This window comes from Ahaetulla prasina, chromosome 3, assembly GCF_028640845.1.
Source record: "Ahaetulla prasina isolate Xishuangbanna chromosome 3, ASM2864084v1, whole genome shotgun sequence".
NCBI lineage: Eukaryota > Metazoa > Chordata > Lepidosauria > Squamata > Colubridae > Ahaetulla > Ahaetulla prasina.
This window is the reverse complement of record NC_080541.1, coordinates 125,906,818-125,930,201: the sequence shown is the minus strand read 5'-3', so window position 1 is coordinate 125,930,201 and position 23,384 is coordinate 125,906,818. Positions and strand designations below refer to the sequence as shown.

The 23,384-nt window shown below is 38.0% G+C and overlaps 1 protein-coding gene across 1 annotated transcript in view; it reads right to left on the bottom strand.

Moving 5' to 3' along the window:
• CACNA1E (calcium voltage-gated channel subunit alpha1 E) overlaps window positions 1-23,384 on the bottom strand; it is a 334,730-nt gene that overhangs the window by 83,112 nt on the left and 228,234 nt on the right. Inside the window, exons 18-21 of the mRNA XM_058178755.1 lie at window positions 22,423-22,520; window positions 17,494-17,550; window positions 15,418-16,020; window positions 9,487-9,776 (exon numbers count right to left, since the gene is read on the bottom strand). Of these exons, the coding sequence (XP_058034738.1) occupies window positions 9,487-9,776; window positions 15,418-16,020; window positions 17,494-17,550; window positions 22,423-22,520 (1,048 nt within the window). The remainder of the gene's footprint in view (window positions 1-9,486; window positions 9,777-15,417; window positions 16,021-17,493; window positions 17,551-22,422; window positions 22,521-23,384) is intronic.

Sequence of the window (23,384 nt, the reverse complement as noted above, 5' to 3'; positions counted from 1 at the left end):
GAAAGCAGTTGGATTGAATGCTATGAAATTATCTTACTGGAATGAGTATTCTATTTTTACAACTCCTATATCTAAGGCATCAAAATTAATTGAATTTTAGAATTATCCAGATATTATTTTTAAGCCTAGCCTGACATTTCATATGTGTGTGTGTGTGTACATATTTCATATATGTACATATTCTATCTCGATGACCACATACATCGGACAAAACAACAGAAGAATAGGTGCACGCATTGAAGAACACAAGAACTCAGTCAAAAAAGAGGAACCCACTTCTTCCCTGGTCCAACACCTTAAAGCCACAGGACATGATATTGACATTAAAAAGACCAGAACTATTGCCAAAACTGAACACTTTAACAACAGAATAATCAGAGAAGCCATCGAGATAGAAAAACGGCCACACAGCATGAATAAATGAGATGATACCTCCCGCCTACCAGCCATTTAGAAACCTGCTCTTATTGACAAACGAGTCCCTAACACGAGGAAGGACACCAGACCCACACTCACGAGGGCCACACAGGATGTCACCACCACACATCCATCCAGAAAGCAGACTCAAACCCACACCGATGATGAAGCACAACCAAGGACCAGAAGCCAGACCACAGCTGCAACATTAGCCATTTCAAACCCCTCCAATCCATACATGCAGCAGACTGACACCCACAATGAAGATGTAGCACGACCACGAACATGAAGCCAAACAACAGCAATGCAGCTCACCAGCTCAAATCCCCCTGCAACTCAGACTAATCTGAGCACAACCAAGCCCCCACCCAAACAGGACACCCCCCCAGCCAATCATAGCACAAAAAAACTCCCCATCCAATCAGAACACAGCCAAGCTCCCACTCAATCAGTTCAAACCCTCACTAGCAGTTAAAAGGAAGAAACAGCTGTGATCACACATTGCTCCTAGAGGCACGAAGCTGAAGCCTGAAGATGACGAATGAGACTTTGTCGAAATGTCGCCAAGACACTTCTAATTTTACACGGAAAACACAAATAACCAAAGACACACACACACACACACACACAAACACACATCAGTAGCAAAATATTCTCTCAGTGGCATCTGTCTTTCTTTGCAATAGCTGTCTACTTCCACATAGTACCAAAAATAAATAAATTTTTATTTAAAAAAAGAAAAAGGGAGGGAGGATGGGGGGATGTACTCTTGACTCATCATTATTTACAGAAGAAATGCTTTCTTTAGTGACCCGTGGAAGGCTTTGCCAAAAATTAACAGAAAATTCATCCATATATGAAATGGAGAAGGGAAAAAAAAAAGCAAGCAGATAGAGGAGATGCCTCAGGAAAAATCAAGAAAAGGAACTGAAAGTGGCTAATTAAAAAAGGCTATGGGCAGAGGAGCAACAAGAGGGCAAAGCTTAGGGGCTGAATGTATACACACACACACACACACAAACACACACAGATTTCATGACGTGGCTCAGTTTTTTGGCTTAAAAATTCACAGTAACTGTATTTTATCAGCAATAAAATATAATCAGAAGTGATAATGTTATACTCATAAAAATGTAGTTCCATATTTCATCAGGGTACAGACATTTATTACATCTTTCCACTCTTGCCTCAATCCCCAATGTACCTGAAAAAAAGGCATGTTTTTAAAATCTTCCCGAAAATTAAAAGTGATAATTTGGGCATCACTCTGGGAAGAGGGCACTCTGTATAGGGAAGAGTTTTTCAAAAAAAATGCCCACTTCCAAGGTTTTGGATGCAGAAAATCCCAAATTCACTTTTCCCAATCTGAATGGGGGGAGGACTAAGAAAGATCCTTGGACTTTTGGGGAGCTAGTGTTCACTGGAACAGGGGTCTCCAACCTTGGCAACTTTAAGCCTGGTGGACTTCAACTCCCAGAATGCCCCAAATTTCCAAGGTTGGAGAACCCTGCACTGGAATACACAACACAGTGCTAGATAGCATGGCCTGATTTGTAAATTACGGTTTTGCACTATTTGTCTTATTTTATTTTATTTTATTATTCCTGACTCTGCATAATGCATTCCAGGCATTAATGACTCTGTTACTGAAGTCGTATTTTCTGCAATCAAATTTAGCACGGTTTACCAGAAGTTTGTATCTATTGTGTGCTCATGTATTGTTGTGGTTGAAGCTGAAGTAGTCATTGACAGGTAATTTTATGTGCTATGCTTAGGTCTAACTGAAGACGGCAAAGTTCTAAATTGTCCCAAAATTTGAAGTATGGTGGCATAAGATATTCTGTTGCGAGCAGAGGAGTGAAGGACTCTTCTCAAGAAATATCTCTGGACTCATTCTGTATTAATGTCCGATATGCAGTGTGGGTTCTAGACAGAGGAGCTGTATTCAAGAATTGGTCTAGCAAAAGTTTTGTTTGCCCTGGTTTGCAGTTCAATATTATTTGAGAAGAAGCTACACAAGATTAGGTTAACAACTTTTAATGCTTTTTTGGCAATGTTGTTACAGTGAGCTCTGGCACTTAGATCATTTGAGATGAGTACTCCAAGGTCCTTAACAGAGTGAGGATCATCTACAAGGTCGTATCTGCCCAGCTTGTATTTAGTGTTTTGATTATTATTTTTTTGCCAATATGTAAGACAGAACATTTCTTGGTTGAGATTTGGAGTTGCCAATTGTTTGACCATTCTGATAGACAGTCAAGGTCTTTTTGTAGGGTAGCAGCATTGTTGGTGGTGTGGAGCTTTCCCCATGCTACTTATTTATTTTATTTATTTTTATTTATTGGTGTCCTTGCTTCTCCAAGAGTAAGAAGGTTCTGCCAGCAATCAATCCCTGACCCTACAAAATAATATGAACTGAGAAATGGGAAATTCACAGAACATCACAATAAGCAATTGAAATCGTTCACATTTCAAACATTTTGTTTTAAATGTGAAAGAAAGTTGTTCAACTTCACCAGAAGTGTTCTGACACTGTTCTGACCATTTCTGAAGCATCCCAAACTCCAAATAGATCGCTTTCATGTTCAAAAAGCCTATTTCAAAAAGGGACTGTTTAAACTTTAAAACACTTAAAGAGGATCAGAAAAGCAACAGAACACATATGGTCAGAACAGCCTGCTTCCAACACATCACAAATACAGGTAGTCCTTGAGTTATGAATATAATGGAGCCTGCCAATTACATTTGGAACCTGAGGATTTGTTGGATTCGTTTGCAAAGCCTTTTGCCATGGATCTCATGCAGGCCTCAGTTTATAGAGAACAGAGACCTAAAGTACTGTAATGCAAGATCACACAAGATCAGTAGTGCGAGATCTTGCACTACTTTAGGTCTTTGTTCTCCGTGAATGCACCGAAGCAGACAAAGGAACCGACAGCTTGATAGAGCGTCCCAAGGTAAGTGAGTCTCCACAGGCCTCTAGAGACCTGGTGGGGGAGGGAGGGAAATAAGCAGGGCGAATGTTGAAGTGCCTCTGCTGTCGTTCATAAGTGTGAACAACTGCCATGATGCTGCAACATTCACAACTTCGGGATTGTGTTGTTAAGTACTGGGTGATGGTGGTCCTATGTCATAATTTCAAACTGTTGCTAAGTGAACTTTTGTAACGAAAATATTACATGTACTTCAAGCTCAAAACAGGCCCGAAACTCTTCACATACTTCCAATTTCTTGTTCTATATAATATATTTTTTTTATTAAAAAGTTTTACAGAAAATTTCCACAAATGTCTCCCCTCCCCCTCCCACGCCCCCTCCCACCTCCCACCTCCACTCAATCCACCCGCCCCGGACTTCCCAGAGCAAAATACAGGGTATAACATCTAACAATTATAAGCTAGAATACGCTCACTATCCATAAACTCCCATCCCTCTCCTAGAGCCTTAACTCCCCTTTTACATAAAGAAAAATATACAAATACAATTTTTACTTTCTATTCATTCATAAGCTATTTGGTACTTCTTGGTCTGATATTTGTTTTGAATATAATCAATCCATCTTCTCCATTCCAGTATATAACTTTCTTGTGAATAGTCTTTCAGATACGCTGAGATTTTTGCCATCTTTGTTCTATATAATATTGTAGTGTACTATTATATTATATTATTATATTATATTATATTATATTATATTATATTATATTATATTATATTATATTATATTATATTATTATATTATATTATATTATATTATATTATATTATATTATATTATATTATATTATATTATATTATATTATATTATATTATATTATATTATATTATATTATATTATATTATATTATATTATTATAATGCAGTATGTACTGTATATGTTATAATGGATGGATGGATGGACGGACAGAGATAGACAGAGATAGATAGATAGATAGATAGATAGATAGATAGATAGATAGAAAGAAAGAAAGAAAGAAAGAAAGAAAGAAAGAAAGAAAAACTGGCAATGGAGAGAGAGAAAGAAACAAACCTAGCAGTCAACTTTGTTTCCCAAAAAGTAGAGAAGGAAACAAGGGGATCAGCCATATTGGACTTAATTCTCACTAACAGAGATGAAATGATAGAAGGTGTTGAAGCTATCGGAATCATGGGGGCAAGTGATCACGCAATATTGGAATTCAACATTATGCAAACACAAGTAGTAGAACAAAGTCAAACTAGTCTTGGACTTCAAGAGAGCTAATTTCAATAAACTCAGAGAGAGCTTGAGAAGGATTCCATGGATGAGAATCTTCAAGGGGAAAACAATTCAAGAACCTTGGGAAATTTTGAAAAGTGAGATTATAAAAGTCCAGTCTAGCACAATACCAATGAGGAAGAAAAATAATAGATCTCAAAAGAAACCAGCATGGATGCATAAAGAACTATCTGACAAATTGAAAGACAAAAAGGACACATATAAAAAGTGGAAAGAGGGGCAAATAACTAAGGCAGAATATCAGCAAATAGCCCGAGCCTGTAAAGATGAAGTGAGGAAAGCTAAGGCTCACAATGAACAAAGGCTAGCGACAAAAGTAAAAAATAACAAAAAAAGCTTCTTCCAACATGTTAAAAACAAGAAAAAAGTCAAGGAAACAATTGGCCCATTGCTGGGAGAAAGTGGCAAGAAGGTGACAAGCAACAGGGAGAAAGCAGATCTACTTAACTCATATTTTGCATCTGTCTTTACACAAAAGGAAAAAACAATCCAACCTATCAAAAACAGCACCACAAAAAACAGATTAGGAACACAAGTTAAAATAGGGGAAAAAATGGTAAGTGAACATCTGTCTACCCTAGACGAGTTCAAATCACCAGGACCGGATGGATTACACCCCAGGGTTCTGAAGGAACTGGCAGACAAAATCTCAGAACCACTGAACTATATCTTTCAAAGATCCTGGAGCACAGGGGAATTGCCAGAGGACTGGAAAAGAGCTGATGTAGTTCCCATCTTCAAAAAAGGGGGGGGGAAAAAACAGATCCAGGAAACTACAGACCTATCAGCCTGACCTCAATACCAGGGAAGATTCTGGAAAAGATAATCAAGCAACGAATCACCGAACACCTAGAAGCAAACAAAATAACAACCAAAAGCCAACATGGATTTGTCAAAAACAGATCATGTCAGATTAATCTTATTGCATTGTTTGACAAAGTGACAACATTAGTGGACCAGAGGAATGCTGTCGATATAATTTACTTGGACTTCAGTAAAGCATTTGATAAAGTAGACCATAACCTACTACTAGATAAAGTAGAAAAATGTGGGTTAGACAGCACCACCACCAGATGGATTCGTAACTGGCTGACCAACCACACTCAACGTGTAGATCTCAAGGGAACTACATCCACATGGAGGGAAGTATGCAGTGGAGTACCCCAAGGCTCTGTTTTAGGCCCAGTACTGTTCAACATCTTCATCAATGACTTGGATGAGGGGATAGATGGGGAACTCATCAAATTTGCAGATGACACCAAGCTGGCAGGAATAGCCAACACTCCAGAAGATAGGCTCAAGATACAGAAAGATCTTGACAGACTTGAACATTGGGCACTATCTAACAAAATGAAATTCAACAGTGAAAAAAGTAAGGTTCTACATTTAGGCCAAAACAACAAAATGCACAGGTACCGGATTTGTGTACCTTGCTCAATAGTAGTAACTGTGAGAGGGATCTTGGAGTCCTAGTAGACAACCATTTAGATATGAGCCAGCAGTGTGCAGCAGCTGCCAAAAAAGCCAACACAATTCTGGGCTGCATAAACAGAGGGATAGAATCAAGATCACGTGAAGTGTTAATACCACTTTATAATGCCTTGGTAAGGCCACACTTGGAATATTGCATTCAGTTTTGGTCGCCATGATGTAAAAAGGATGTTGAGACTCTAGAAAGAGTGCAGAGAAGAGCAACGAAGATAATTAGGGGACTGGAGGCTAAAACTTATGAAGAACGGCTGCAAGAACTCGGTATGCCTAGTTTAATGAAAAGAAGGACTAGGGGAGACAGGATAGCAGTGTTCCAATATCTCAGGGGTTGCCACAAAGAAGAGGGAGTCAAACTATTCTCCAAAGCACCTGAGGGTAGAACAAGAAGCAATGGGTGGAAACTAATCAAGGAAAGAAGCAACTTAGAACTAAGGAGAAATTTCCTGACAGTTAGAACAATTAATCAGTGGAACAACTTGCCTGCAGAAGTTGTAAATGCTCCAACACTGGAATTTTTTAAGAAAATGTTGGATAGCCATTTGTCTGAAATGGTGTAGGGTTTCCTGCCTGGGCAGGGGGTTGGACTAGAAGACCTCCAAGGTCCCTTCCAACTCTGATATTATTATTATTATTATTATTATTATTATTATTATTATTATTATTATTATTATTATTATTATTAGAGAGAGAGAAAGAGAAAGAGAGAGAGAGAGAGAGAAGGATAGGAAAGTAGGAATGGATTGTCCTCTTTCTAGAAGGCCATAATGGCATAATCTACCAAGAAGCTGGGGTGGTTAGCAATATATTATTTTTAGCTAAACAGCAGTGGCCTAGGACTACACAATATGCTTCAAGTGATACATGCCTGCCTCCAGAAATGTTTTATTTGGATAGCAGGAACTAACAGATAGCACTTAATAGCAAGATACGTTTGTTCTCAAAATATGCTTGAAAATCTCTGTGAGACAAAAAAGCTCTGAATAATTTGTTGGATTTACATAATAAATATTTTAATACCATTACTCTGAATTTTGCCTTCCTTTGCTTGAAGACGGTTTGCAGACTCCTTTTCACTCATTGGTTTTGTGGCCAGATAATAAAAATGGCAGATTATCTTTGCTGTCAAGAGGCATCACATTCATACCACCAAGATTTTCCAGCTTTGTTTTCCAATTTTAAGGTGTAAATAACAGCAGAGCTAAATTTCTGATAGCAAATGGATAGGATGTTGTCCTTTTTAAAGCTTAATTTTAATTTTTTAATTTTAATTTAAAATTTAGTTTCATTATTTTTAACTATCTAGAAAGGACATAACAAAAATTATTACATCCAAAGTTGCTTAGTTATAGTCAATGCTTCTTCCAGTTGAGCTACATCAGAACAAAAATAGCTATGAAACTAAAATTAGGAGAGTGCATGGATGTAATAAGAGTTTAGTACTTGATTCTGAATTATTTTTCCCAATGTTGCCCTCTTAATACAGGGAGTTAGCAGCAGATGCATTCAGTGGCAATCATGTACTCTTGATGCTTCCATCGACATGACAAAATCAGCAACTGGGCACAAACCCCGTACCCTGTGTGTGGGGGGAGATGGCATCATAACACCCATAGAAAAGGGGCCTTATGCTGAATGCCACAACTTTCATACAGTACTCTAATCCTCTCATCCCTGCCCAACTCTTCATGGATGCCACTGGACCCAGTCTGCTCTCACCATCATCTTCAGCAATTTATTTATTTATTTATTTATTATGCCATCCATCTATTCTATAAAGCGATTATAATTCTCATCTTAAAACCAGGCCTGTTTTAAAGCTCTTCCATGTGAGAAAAGGGATGAATAACTTTCTCACCAACTATGATGACCTGGGCAAGTTCTCCAAAATTCAAAATGTGATATAGGATGCGAAAAGAAGAAAGACACTCTCAAGTCTATGAGGTCTACATCCTCCATTTCTCAGTAATCTTCCTGTAAACTTCTTGCAAGCCTCTAAATAACCTTCCTTTCTCTCAAATGTTCGCCCTGGAATTGTAATGGCAGCATGAAGGTGGAGACAGACAGACAGACAGCTTCTTTCTTTCTTTCTTTCTTTCTTTCTTTCTTTCTTTCTTTCTTTCTTTCTTTCTTTCTTTCTTTCTTTCTTTCTTTCTTTCTTAATGTTGGAATATTTTGAAGGATATGACAAAGGCAGTTCTTCTGAGAGTTGTTCTAAATACAACACTGACAAAGATACTTAGCAAACCTTTCTTCCCCTGAGATTTGCAGTCCCTTCCAAAGATAGCCCATTTGTTGGGTCAAGAGAAAAGAGCATCATCTCCTATACCAGGCGTCTGCAAACTTGGCTCTTTTAAGACTTGTGGACTTCAACTCCCAGAGTTCTTTGCTGGCTTTGCCTTTGTCTTAAAAGAGCCAAGTTTGCAGACCCCTGTCCTATACCGTCAACTGTTAATATGATCATTATTGCAATTTAATTGGTAAGGAAAGGAAGGTGGCTAGTGTATTTGGAGCCAAGCCAGAAAAGAATTTGGGAGGGGATTGCATCTAATTTCAGATGTCCTTTTCTGACATCCCCCTAGAATTAATAAATTAATTTGGTTCAGAGAATATCAGCTGATGGTTATTTCAACCATATAGTACCAACACAAGTACCATACCACAATAAAAACCCTATAACTGAACATTTCTTCAGTCAAACTGTCAGTTACTTCTTTACAAAAGCACCAACAGATCTATAAGACACTTTGGCCCGACTCAGCACAAAGGAGCAGTGCAGAGGTGGATTTCAGCAGGTTCTGACCAGTTCTGGAGAACCGGTAGCGGAAATTTTGAGTACTTCGGAGAACCGGTAAATACAACCTCTGACTGGCCCCACCCCCATCTATTCTCTGCCTCCCGAGTCCCAACTGATCAGGAGGAAATGGGGATTTTGAAGTAACCTTTCCCTGGAGTGGGTAGGGAATGGAGATTTTACAGCATCCTTCCCCTGCCACGCCCACCAAGCCACACCCACAGAACCAGTAGTAAAAAAATTTGAAACCCACCACTGGAGCAGAGGAATATTTTTCATTTATTTCTTGATTACATTTCTTCTCTACTACAATTCAAAGACTCTTGGTATGTTGCACAGAGTATAAAACCATATGAAACATCCATAGTTAGTACAATTATAAAACAATAACTCAGCTTTAGAAGCTCCTAAAATCTTAACACGGAGTGGGATATCTTGTTCTCAACCAAGAATGATAAATGCTGCATGGCGATCTGTATCTCCCTTTAACAGGCTGAGATTTGGTATCAAATTAGAAAAGAGAGAGATACTTACTCTGTACCACAGTGGACTCTTGAACATCAATCATGATGGTAGTGCTCTCTGTTGCTTTACCCATGTTGGCAGTGATAGATGAAAGATCAGGTTCACTCCTGCTGATAGTCCTCTCTGTCTCCATTGATAGGTCACCCAAAAGCACTTGCTCACTTGTCTCTAGGCTGCTGCCATCTTGCTTCACTGGACTGGCCTCCTTGCTTTTATCTAACATCTGGTGATCTTCTAAGGGACTTGGATCGTGGGTAGGCATGGGAAGCTCAGCATTATTTGTTGTTGCTTCACTGGTCCTGGGTGAAGAATTTAGAAAGAGAGGGCCATAGTAAGGGATAGAGATTATCAGCATGTGTTTGTGAGCCAAAGCAATAAGAATAAAAATAATAGCTAGGATATCACAAAGTTTTAAATAACTTAGATATATCCGATACTTGTAGATGTGATCTTCCTAAGCACTGCAGAAAAAATTGTGTTTTTTGCTGCAAGCTACAAGCAATTAAAGTGAATATACACTTTTCAGAAAAACTTGCTTTTTTAGTGCATGCATCTTATTAGGTTCTCTCTGTGCAGCAATTATTTGATAGCAGTATGTGGAAGAATTCTACTCATCTATTTTGAAGCAGCCAGTGCTCTGTTCTTCCAGTTTTCTACCACCACCATTAATATCTTCTTTTCCAGGTTTTAAAATTGTACATTGTTTGCCTAATATGGTTCAAAGCCTGACCATGAGACTACTATAAATTTCTTCAACAATGTGATCCCTGTATAAATGAATAACAACACATTTTGGCTTACATGTTTACTTGCACTAATCTATTATTCTATTATTATACACTTAAGAGGCTAGAAGCTTACACTTACTTATAACTAAACTTGAAGAAAATGATCTGTAAAATCCATTAATTTTCTGGGAAGATGCCTATTTCTGACGTAGTTAATTTCATACCAGTCAGTTTTACAATGCAAAGATGTCTGCTTGATTTCCCTTGCTTATATGAATAGTGTGCATTTTCCTTTATACCTGCGTTTTGCTTTCAGGAAAAGCCATAGTCAAAGTAAAGCCAATTAAACTTTCCCTTTCTATTCGCTGTTTTCCTAGAAAGTCTGACATCCTTCAGTGTGTTTAGAGAAATGAAGAGAAAGGAGACTCTATTCATGTAGAAGGAATGAGATTCCCTGGTTCACTTAATTGCTTTGCAAAGGGACAGTTTCATTAGCCCTTTCTCAGAGTCATGGTACAGTCACGAATGGCAGCTTTTAACAAAACCTCTCCAACCACATTGACCTTTCTCATCTGGAAATGTTTTCAACTATGTCTCAGTTATGCATTTCCCTCCCTTCTGTCCAAAAGCTTGGTGGTATAATTTTAATTCTGCTTTCCTTAAATTGTTTTCCACGTTAAGAATTAGGACTGAAAACTGGCAGGAATAAATGAGAGGATTCCAGATTAGAAGCAGCATCAGTTGGCCCACCTCCCTGCCAAATACTACACCTACTGATATGTGGCTCATCTAGAAATACCTCTGATTTCATGAGCAAAAATTCTGGCAGGGATGACCAATTCTGTATTTATAGTGTACATCAAAGGAGATTTTCAAAGGGAATACCATGTCAGCAAAACCAACATAGAACCCTCAGAAAATAAAGCATTTGCCTTAGCACAGTCTTTTTTATATTAATGAATGGAACAAGACAAATAATATCTTACTGAAAAGTACCTGGTAGAATCTGAACAGGGGATGTCCTTGCTCACAACTCAATAGTCTTAACCACTGTACTACACCTGCTGTCAAAGTTAGTTATGACTTTAAAAACAGCCAGCAAAGAGAATTAAATTTAGTTTCCAAAGTAGATGAACACTGAAATAAATTTATTTAAATAAAATGGATTGGTTGATTATTTTGTGCCATTAAGTCAGTCAGTGATTGCATGGATAGGTTTTCCCCATTGTGATGAGTCCCTAACTTGGTCCTTCAGGTCAGTGCATTCATTGTCACTGTAATTGAGTCCATCTATCTTGCTGTTCACCATCCTCTTCTTTTCTTTCCCAGCACTAGAACCTTCTCCTGAGAGCTAGGTGTTTTCAAAATATGTCCAAAGTAGGATAATTTGTGCTTTGAGTGAGGATTGAATTCTTTTGTTTATTTTTCTAACTGTCCAGAGCATTCTCAGGAGTTTCCTGAAACACCAGATTTCAAATGTGTCAATATTCTTTCTGACTTGCACAAGTCTTAACTTTTCTTGTCACAAGGAACACCATTGCCTGTCCTTTGTAGATATAGACACATCACAGCATCTGAATATCCTTTCCAAAGCCTTCATGACTGCTTTTCCAAGTCTTAATCTGGGGTATATTTCTTAACTGCTGGATTCTTTTCTGTTGATAATTGATCCCGAAAAGGTAGAAGTTAACTACCATTTTAATAATTTGGTTGTCAGTTCTAAGACTGATCGTTGTCATTAGGTTGGTCTTCTTTATATTTTAGTCCCATTTTTTTCCATTCTGTCCTTTGGCTTTTATTACTAGAACTTGCATATAGCAATAGAATTTAGACTTATGTACCACTTCATAGTGCTTTACTGTCCTCTCTAAGCGGTTTACAGAGTCAACATATTGCCCCCAACAATCTGGGTCCTTGTTTTACCGATCTTGGAAGGGTGTTTTTTTTTTTTTGTTTACATTTATACCCCGCCCTTCTCCGAAGACTCAGGGCGGCTTACAATGTGTTAGCCTGAATCAACCTTGAGCTGGTCAAGATCAAACTCCTGGCAGTGGGCAGTGAGTTAGCCTGCAATACTGCCTTCTAACCACTTGCACAACCAAGGCTCTGCATATCCTTTGCATTTTCAGCTATCAGAATACTGTTGTTTGCATATTTTAAGATATATATTTCTTCATCCAATTTTAAAATCAGCTCGCTTTTTTCTGGTCCAACTTGGAATACATTAAGCATATTGGTTGAATAAATATGGGGAGAGTATAGTGCCATCTCACTCCTTTGCCAACCTGGATGGAGTTTGTTTTCCCATGTTCTGCCCGTACTGTGACTTCCTGATCTGTCTATAGGCTTTGCATGAGGATAATGAAATGTTCTGCAATTCCCACTTTCCTAAGCACATTTCACAGTTTGGCACGACTGACACAATCAAAGGTTATTCTATAATCAATATAACACATGCTGACTTTTTTTTTTTTTTGGGGGGCATTCTTTGGCTTCCTCAATCAAGCATGCATCAGCAATAAAGTTTTGTATTAACTGACTTTTCCTACATCCATCTGGCATCTCCTTTTCCATTATATGGCTCCAACCTGCACTGAATGAGTCTACGTATTATTTTGCTCACATGTGAAATTAAGAATATCTCAATTAATCTCAATTAATCTCAATTAATCTCAATTAATCTCAATTAATCTCAATATCTCAGGGGTTGCCACAAAGAAGAGGGAGTCGGGCTGTTCTCCAAAGCACCTGAGGGTAGAACAAGAAGCAATGGGTGGAAACTGATCAAAGAAAGAAGCAACTTAGAACTAAGGAGAAATTTCCTGACAGTTAGAACAATTAATAAGTGGAACGACTTGCCTGCAGAAGTTGTGAATGCTCCAACACTGGAAATTTTTAAGAAAATGTTGGATAACCATCTGACTGAGATGGTGTAGGGTTCCTGCCTAGGCAGGGGGTTGGACTAGAAGGCCTCCAAGGCCCCTTCCAACTCTGTTGTTATGTTATGTTATGTTAAGAATATTGCACAACAGTTTGCACACTCTATTAAATCTCCTTTTCTCAACCGAGGAATGTGACCAACCACTTCTAATCTGTTAGTCACCGTATTGTTCTCCAGTATTTGCTGGCATTGCTTGGTTAGAATCTGTATTGATTCTTCTGTTGCTTGCCTTATATTGCCTGATATTCCATCAGGACAAAAAATAAAGCTAGTATAATGAAAATGTCTCACTAGCAGGAATAAGAGCAATAATTCTATACATTGTTAAATAGAACTGGGCAGTAAAATTTGGATGACCACAGGATAGCAATAATATTTTTGTTTGCAACTTTGATCTGATAACCCTAATATACTGTAAATGTGCATATTGAAAAATAGCCAAACAACATTTTTTCTTTGCTTAATCCTTCTGTTTGAATATAACAAATCCAAATTAATCTTATCTGAGTTTCATGTACAGTATGTAAAAGTAGTTATAAATATGCAACAAAGCTAAAAAGAGAACCCTTTTTACTTCTGCATTCTTTTCTACCTTTTGTCTTGTGTGATCTTTTAGAGAGCTCATCAAGAGTCTATAATTCAGAGAGTTCTCCAGTATTACTCCAAAAGAGGGGGAGTATCCAACAACCTAAGGAAGGAGGGGAAATGGACCCAAAGAAGCACATGTAGGAAACTAAGAAAGAAATAGTAGTTTTTATGCCCACAAATAATAGATGAAGTTTTTGAAGCAGTCTGGACAATTGGCATAATTCGTGTAATTTGTATTAAATGATAGCATCCATATAATTGTATAATTATGGCAGGCTTGCACAAGTAACTTAAATGTCATGAATCACAGCAATTTGCATGTGATTCAGGCCATTTAACTGTTATAAACTAATATTCAATTGTAATGGACACGTCCTTCCCCCTATTATTTCACAAAACTGAGTTTTTACTAACTTTATCTCGTCCCTTTCATCTATGCGTGTAAGGATATTAAATGATTACTGCCACTTGTACTTTGTCTACGGAGCTGAGAGGGTAATATCTGCATTTGAATATACTGTATATCTGTATGTGTATCTATACCTACATCTATACCCATATCTATCTATCCTATTTGATATACATCTTATTTGATATACACAGGTAGTCCTCAACTTACAACTCATTTAGTGACCATTCAAAGTTACAATGGCACTGAAAAAAGTTACTAATGATCGTTTTCCCCATTTTCAACCGTTGTTGCATCCCCATGATTATGTGACCACAGTTCTGATGCTTGGCAACTGACTCATATTTATGATGGTTGCAGTGTCTCAGGGTAAGGTGATCACCTTTTGTGATCTTCTGGCAAGCAAAGTCAATGGGGAAGCCAGAATCATTTAACAACCATGTTAATAACTTAACAGCTGAAGTGATTCATTTGACATCAGTGGCAAGAAAGGTCCTAAAACGAGGCAAAATTCACTTAATAAGTGTCTGACTTAACAACAGATTTTTGCACTCAATTGTGGTTGTGAACTACCTGTATATTATTTTAAAAGAATGTAATAGCAGAAGAAAAGTATGCTTTCTGACATTTATTCAGCCAGTACACAAAACAAGCAGAGTACAGTATTCAAAAGAGGAAAGTCACACAGCTGAAGGTAGGATAAGAAGCAATGAATGGAAACTAATGAAAGAGAGAACTAACCTAGAACTAAGGAGAAATTTCCTGACAATGAGAACAATTAATCAGTGGAATGACTTGTGTGCTCCAACCTTGGAGGGTTTTAAGAAGAGATTGGAAACCATTTGTCTGAAATGGTACAGGGTTTCCTGCTTGAGCAGGGGGTCGAACTAGAAGACCTTCAAGATCCCTTCCAACTCTGTTATTCTATTAATTCTATTAGGGTAAATATATTCTACAGAGGAAAATCCCATTTCTTTCAGGTTTTTATAACGGACTTCACTTTGGCTTCACTTAATTGTCAGCTACTCCTTACTTTAATAACTGTTTGTACAATCCAATAATTCCTAGATGATCTGAATGTGTAAAAATTGTATTAGCCATCATTTCATTAATAGTCAATATAGAAGACCATTACAATTTGCTGCATTTTACTAAATGTTTATAAAGATTTAGCAATTACCTATTTTGGCAGTTAGCAGAAATAAGAATGGATAGGCACACACCCACTTATTTCCTTGGGGAGGCAGCATCAAGAACAGAATTAGATTACCTACCTTTTCAGTTCCATGTCAGCCACTGGTTCCTTTTCAGCAATTGTCTCCTTTTCCTCTCCATTTTCCTTATGATCCCCATTCTGCTCTCCTTTTGCTGGTGTGACTCCTTCTGGGCCATTCTCTTGGCTGTTGACTGTTCTATTCTCCTTCGCTTCAGTCCTCACCCTGCGGTGTCGGCTACGCCTCTGACTCTGCCGGAGCCGAGCCCTGTCATCAAAGCTTACGCTACCTTTGCTTTCCTGATCATTGACATCACAATTCCCGTGAAATGATTTGTGATGCCATTCTTCCCATTCCTTCTTGGCCTGAGGAGATGGACTTCTCTGGTCATCCCGGAGGCTGGGGCAGGGCTTGGACCCTGGGAGTTTTTGCTCCAGACTTTCTTCCTTTGTCTGCTCTGGCCTACCCCCTTGATCACCCTCAATCTTCTCCAGGCCAGAGTTTTCCAGTAACTTCCTTTTCCGAAAAATACTGGCATTTGGATTGAGCAGAGGAGGTTCATCTTTGTTGATGCCCTCTTGACTGGACATCTGCATATGTCGGCGGAGCTGGCTAGTCCGCTGTTCCCACACAGACATGTGATGTCTCCTTCTCCTCTCCCTCCTGGGAAAGGAAAACAAATGGGTTCAATTCATCTGTGCCCTGTCAGAAACATAAGAACACATACCAGTACATACAGCATGCAACTAGGACCATACAAAATCACATATTGGGGCTTGATTCTCTCTTTCCCTGAATTTCATGAATTCACAGAAAAATCACAGTATCTCCAGGATAATAAGAGAATCAAGTCTACTTGCATGACGTCAACAAAATCACTGGAAGACATTTCATTCCACATTCACTGGGCACATGGCAATAAGCTCGAACAACAGGACAATGAGGCCAAAGACCGAGCACATTCACAACACTGTCTTTGTGAAAGCACCCACCAGATCACTTAAACATATGGCATCAGTCTGCATGTACTGCAATTTTAATAAACTTACAGTACAGTAAAAGAAGTAAGTGTTCATCAACAAGCAGGGGTATGGTAAAGGTGACTTAAAGTATTGCATGCAAGCACAAGGGCTACTCAGGACTGGCCCATTTAGTAGGCAAATGGGACATTTCCTTTACTACTCTGAAAGGGTGGTGATTAGCCAAAAGCCTAAAGAGGGAAGATGGACCCAAAGAAGTACATGCAGGGGGCTCAGGAAGAAGTAGCAGTAGGGGAGGCATGCGGTACCAAGTCCCATTCAGCTCATTGCCAGGGTGAAGCAAATGCATCCAGGCTGATCCAGTGCCCCATCAACCCCATATTTAGAGCCTGGCAGTGCTTAGGCTCTACTCTCAATTCTTGGATTCAGTCTATCACCTGAGGCTGCAGCCCATAACCCACTGTTTTGAAAGTAGGTCCTCTTGGCACATATACAGGATATCTAAGAAAGCTGCACTTCTCAGTTGCTAGGGAAATTGTCTGTTAACATGCAATATTTCTACCACTGGTGTCATCAAACCTGTACCTCATATAATCTAACAGCTGTACCTCATATAATCTAACTGGAAATTGTATGTGCTGCTGTGCAAGTGTTTGTCTGTTGCATTGAATGTTCCAAGGTTTTTTTTTTGCTGATCTTATAAAATTGTATACCATAATTTTATAGACAGACATATGGACACAGGTATAAAAAGACACATATCTGACATATTGGTAAGCAAACACACAACACACTGACATACGTACAGTCACACATGAACAGTTTGAATACACACTCAATTTAATGGGCTGTTTGCACACACACACAACAGTGTAGTTGTTATAATACAGCTAAAGTTGGTTCACAGACCTGTTTCATACATAGAAGCATACTCTGCAAACAAACATAAAACATACTCTCATACTTGTATAAAAAATACAGATTATAGACCCATGCTGATTTATAGCTGTTTAGACTATACACACATAAACACTACTAGATTGAAACATCCATCCATACTTACAACATGAAACAACACATATTTGAACTCAATAGCAGGAGTCTATCACATACACACATGTAACCTCTCACAACAAGCAATCACATGCACACATACAGATTACTGGTACGTGGTTCCCACATCGACATGTGGTGTCTCCTCCTTCTGTCTCTTCTGGGGAAGGAAAATGAATGCATTCAGTCCACTGCAATGTCACTGATGGTCCCAGCACTCAGAATCCCATATAATGCACAAGCAGAAAACCAAAGAACTCTTAACACTTGTGCATAAATTCACTTCTGGTGAAATGGGTAAATTTGTCAAATAAACAAACAAAGATCAATCCTAATCCATTACTTTCATAGTAAACATTAAATACAAGACAATGTTTATGCCAATGTTTGGAATACAGCTAAGAAGGTCATTTGTATACAAAAAAATGAAATACATAGATATTTGTTCTGCAATAGACTGAAAGTGTGTTGAATATGCAGCAAAAGGTCAAAACTTTATGGAAAGCTTGTATGTTTTCCCCTTCTGAAGCAGGATGTGTTGCTTTTAGTCTGTGGTGTCTTGTTTTATTTTATGTTTTTAATTCCTTTAATTCTTAATTATATTTTGTAAGCCTCCCAGAGTGCATTCAAGTGGATGCCTCTATTAAATCTAATAAATAATAATAACAACATGCTAACATTTGGTGCTGAGATAGTAATTGTACAAAGATTTTTTCTTCAAACTGCAGCAATCTGAGGTCAGTTCTGGCATTGCATTTAGGACTATCAGTATATTAGGAAGAGATACATAATGAAAGTAATGATGCCCTTAAGTCAGGTTTGCCTCCTGATGAGTTTTCTTAGTAATAAAATATAAATGATGTCATTGCTTTTTCTGGGTTGTGTGATTAACCTCCATTATAGCCAACAGCTAACTAGGAGCTGCCATTTGTTGAAGCTTTTTGTTATATAAGAATTATTTCAATATTTCATCAGATTCACCCATCAAATAGTAAGTCATATCTGTATCTTAAACACAAAGTAAATGCTTTTTTGATATTATAAAGCCAATACTTTATAAAAGCATATTCAATCAATGGCACTATACTGTTTTGCATCTTTTATTTATTTCCACTTGTTGCTACTTCCTAATATGAGCACCTCCAGAAGAAATAGCTGTGTATTTCATCTTGAAAATAAGCAACCGATTCTGGGTAATGGGAATATTAGTGTTGAGTGATTTTCATCAACTTTTTAAAAAAAAACATAAAAAAAATAGATTGTACTATTTTTGAACTTCCTCTAAAATGTAGCTACAGAGGAGTATTAGGGCATATTAAGAATATTGAATCTTTAGCAGAATCTTCAACTGTGTACACAATCAAAAGCAGGAGTTGTCTAATAGAAAAGCTGAAGTAAAAAAATGGAAATAAAAATATATTTAGGACCATTTTCTACATCATGAAAGTTACACGTTGGTTGGTCTTCATCCCACATAATTTTGAGAGCAGTGCAACATAAATAGAAAAAAAATTAGTACAACCTCTGAATCAACATTCTTCTTTCTAGTCCAGGGGTCTCCAACCTTAGCAACTTTAAGACTTGTGGACTCCAACTCTGGGAGTTAAAGTCCACAAGTCTTAAAGTTGCCAAGGTTGGAGACCCTTGTTCTAGTCTATGTTATGCCTTCCACTATGTCTTTTATATTCTTAAAATATTGCAGAAAAATGGAAAGCAGGGGCAGAAATCATAATAGTTTTATGAATTAAAAATAACTCTTAAACATACAAATAAAAATCCAGGAAGATTCATCTGCTAGAAATTATTGATGAACTGTGGATATACTATATTTGTGTCTGTTTTGGGATAATACTTTAAATAAAATCGAAAATAGTTTTGTATACAATTCTCTATTTGTACTATCTATAAAATTATTGGTAATTGATTTAAAATGAAATAATTAAAGCAAGAAAAAGAATGTTAATCATGTATTAATCAATGAATTGGTAAATTAATGCCAGTGCTCTATCACTAGCACATACTATCAGTAATTATATAATACTATGGCATTGTCAGGCACGAAAGTCCAGATTCACATGTTAAGGTTCAATTAAACTGATTTATTACTAAAAATCTATGCACAGGAATCTACTTGACTAATAGTCAGCACCTGCTTAGAGATAGATAAGGGTCAGTGGCACTCAAGGGGGTTGGACTTTGTTATTTTGTGTCTACATAAGGATTCTAGGTTTTTCACTGCACTTCTAGCTTCTGTCATCCTTCTCCTACAGACCTAAAGGTAACTGGTAGCTTTATGCCCTGTCTTCCTGTGAATAGACATGCATGGAAAATGGAATGTGTAAGACCCACTCAAAGCAGGTGACAAGGTCAGAAAGGCTTGTTCAAGATAGTCTCCACTGACATAGTAGGTAGAAAATAAGAATTGGTTCAAAGGAGGTCCACCCAGATGTTTCACAAAAAATTGCCCCAGAAGAAAAGAGTCCTCATGGGAATGGAATGAGACTGCAGTGGAAAGGGCTGAGGAATTATGAGAAAAAGGCCAAGGTAGAAGAGTTGAACTCTAATGGACTAGTTAAATCTTGTTGAAAAATATAAAAATATACAGGAATTGAAGCTTAATGGAGCAATTGCTGTATACAGAGCTGCTTGGATCTCCTCAGGACAAATCTCTCAGCTGAAATCAATATTTTAACTTTGTGTGCTGTCGAGAATCACATAGGTGAGATGGATGGCTATATATGTTTACTAAATAAATACATACATACTGGATGTTCAATATATGTAGCTTAAGATATATGTATATGTCCATGCATATATGTGATGCATTGATACCTATCATAGATCACATATGTGAAGGATATGAGGAAAATATAAATCTTAGTTACCTCAATAATTATTAATTGACTGCAAAATAAGATATAAGGTTTATAAAATTAACTAATTTGTCATTTGCATATACCAACAATTCTGCTTGTATCATATACAAACCACTCTCACACACAGAAGCACTCTACCCACACATACTTTCCCCACTTTCTTTCAGCAGAAACAGAAGGAAGGAAGGAAGGAAGGAAGGAAGGAAGGAAGGAAGGAAGGAAGGAAGGAAGGAGAAGAGTACTGGGTAGGGAGGGAATTAAAGAAGTTCAGTGCATTATGATAGAATGGACTTTATAAAACAAGCAATTTCCACTCATTCATTTCTTTTCATAGACCTTCCATTCTTGTCAAGTATGTATAATACTTGAACCCAACAAACACCACTCTAATTCACAGAAAATTATCTGGGAGAAATAACTTCCCCTTGGAGAAATTAGATATTTACTTTTAAAGTTCGGAAGCATGGTGTCCTCTACAACATGTGACTAAATTACTTGATGGACAACATGCCCCCATCTCTGTATAATCAGGATGTAAGATTATCCCCAGAGATTCTGTTTTCTGCCTAAAATTATGCTCGGTCTGATTGATCTGAAAGTGTGGCTTTACGTAGAGCAAACTGCTAAGTGTGCACTAACAAAGGGCATAAATTACCATTGCCACTGTTTCCTGCTTTGGGAAAGGCTGCAATTGTGCTTTGGTCAATGATATTTTACCTGATATTGGGGGAATATCCTCCTGGCCAAGAAGTCCATCAATTGTACCAGCTGGAGTCACAAATGCATTTCTGCTTGCTGAGCTATAGCGCCCTCTCCCCCATCAGGAGGTAAAGATGAAGGAAGCTTGGACCCCAAGGGCTTCTGGGATTTATCCTAAGCCTGTTCCATCCTGTTCAGGCCCTCACATTTCTGGGCATTGGGACAACATTTCCACCACTTTTGCTATTCAGTTTGGAGTGTGTTATTAATGATTTCACTCCTTACTGGCAGATGAGCTCCCCCAAAAGTTTTATGTAGATATTAAGAACAATGAGGGAGTCATGAGTCCTGGTGTACCCCACAAGAGAATGCCAGTGGTGCAGGTCTCTATTCCCTTTTCTCTCTTCAGTTAGAGTCTACTACTCAGGAAGGAAGAGATATCCTATAAAACAATATCTCTGCCAATCCTTACAGGTGGTATCTTCATGGTTGAAGATATCAAACTCTGCCACTGGACAAAGACGGCAGTAGTGGATTTCACTTATCTTTGCTACCGGTTCGGAACTGTGAGCTCGTGGACGGCGCTTCTGCACATGCGCAGAACCTTCTGTGCATGTGCAGAGCATCTGTGATGACGTCCGGGTGGGTGAGCAGAGCCTCATGCCGCCACCACTACCGGTTCACCTGAACCGGGGGTGAACCAGTAGAAACCCATCACTGAAAGAGGGGTACATTACCTCCATCTAAGCCTACAGCAGGTTATCCATAAGACTGACCAATATAGCTTCTGTCTGTTTTTGATAATTGAATCCACACTGGAATGGATCCAGATAATCCATCCATCTGAAACTCTCTGCCCACCTACCTTCTCAACAACTTTCTTTGAAAAAAGAAGGAGGGAGTCTGGCAATAGTTTTCTAAATTATTAATAGTATTATTAGTATTATTGAGAACCATGAGAAATTTGGTAGATGTTACAGTTGCTTGATAGGAAGAATAAGCCCCTCTCTTTTGTTTTGCATTTTTTCTAGCACTTGAGTACAGACTTCATTAGTGTAAGCATTTATAAAAATCTGCTGAAAATATTAATGGAAACAGCATTAGCAGTTTTGACTGATGGATCTGAAAAAGATTGAATGGTTGAACCATCAACATCAAATAGCTGGAAATATTTTTGTCATCCTTGCCTGGACTTTTAAAAAGTAAACTTTAATTTCCTTCATGAACAGGATTCACCTAGCTTAGCAATAACTCTACCGCCACATGGTTTTTCTATTAGAAACTTTTAAAGATTGTCCTTGGAAGCTTCCATATGCCAAGCAAACACTACACCTTATTTTATGTTTTTTCTCAATCTTACAGATTATGTTCTACTCTTTCTTTTGGAAAGTTATGACTGTAGCACATTTGGGGATGTAAGGCAATGTGGCCTATGATGAATGAGACTGGCAACTCACTCTATAGCAGGCATGTTGGGAGCAGACATTGGACTGACTTCTTTGGCTTTCTGCAGAGCATGCTTTTGATTGAAAGCTTCTTCTTCCTCCTGCTCATCCTAAAGGAAAGGCAAAGGCACCGATCAAATAGAAGAAAAAGTTGCATACCTTGAATGAATGATTTACATAATTACCACAAGTTGCAACAGTGAGGTTTGCACTACCTTCAAATATGCTTGGGATCATGGGTGAGAAAGATACATGGGTTTCGGCCACCTGTATTATAGGTCCAGGCTGTACATAAACATTCTTACTAGAAAACCATTTACTGAGATTTCTGCAAGGCGTCAAAGATCTATAAAACATATATCCAATCTACAGGTAGTTCTCCGTTTATAGCCACTCATTCAGCAACTTTTCAAACTTGCAATGGTGCAGAACGAGTGGTACTTATGACTGCTCCTTGGAGTTCCAACCATTACAATGTTCCCGCAGTCTTGTGATTGTGACCTGAGCCCTTAGCATCCAGATCACAATTAAGACATTGTAGCATCCCACCGTCATATTTTCATCATTGGCGATCTTCTTTGCCAGCTTCCATCAAGCAGATTCAATGAGGAATGTACCCTTACATCCACTTTTCCTGCAATCAACTCAGAGTGTTTTAATATTGCTATCCAAGCCAAAAAATAAAAATGTGCATCATCAAGACTGGTCAAGGACTGTAATAAAGATATTTGATTTGATTGAATGTACATATAAAATTATGCTTTTCCCATTTAGTTGATTCAAAATTACGGTCTGCTTCCTTAATGGATCATAGAGTTGCCTCAAACTGTGAGATGAGAGGTAAGTAAATTAATAACAAAAGTAGCAAAAACCGTTGAAATGGGAAGTGGAAAATGACTTGTAGTCCTTGAATATAAACAAGTAATGCCCTTGCATGTGGATTTCATCTATAAAATTTCTATGCTTAATAACAA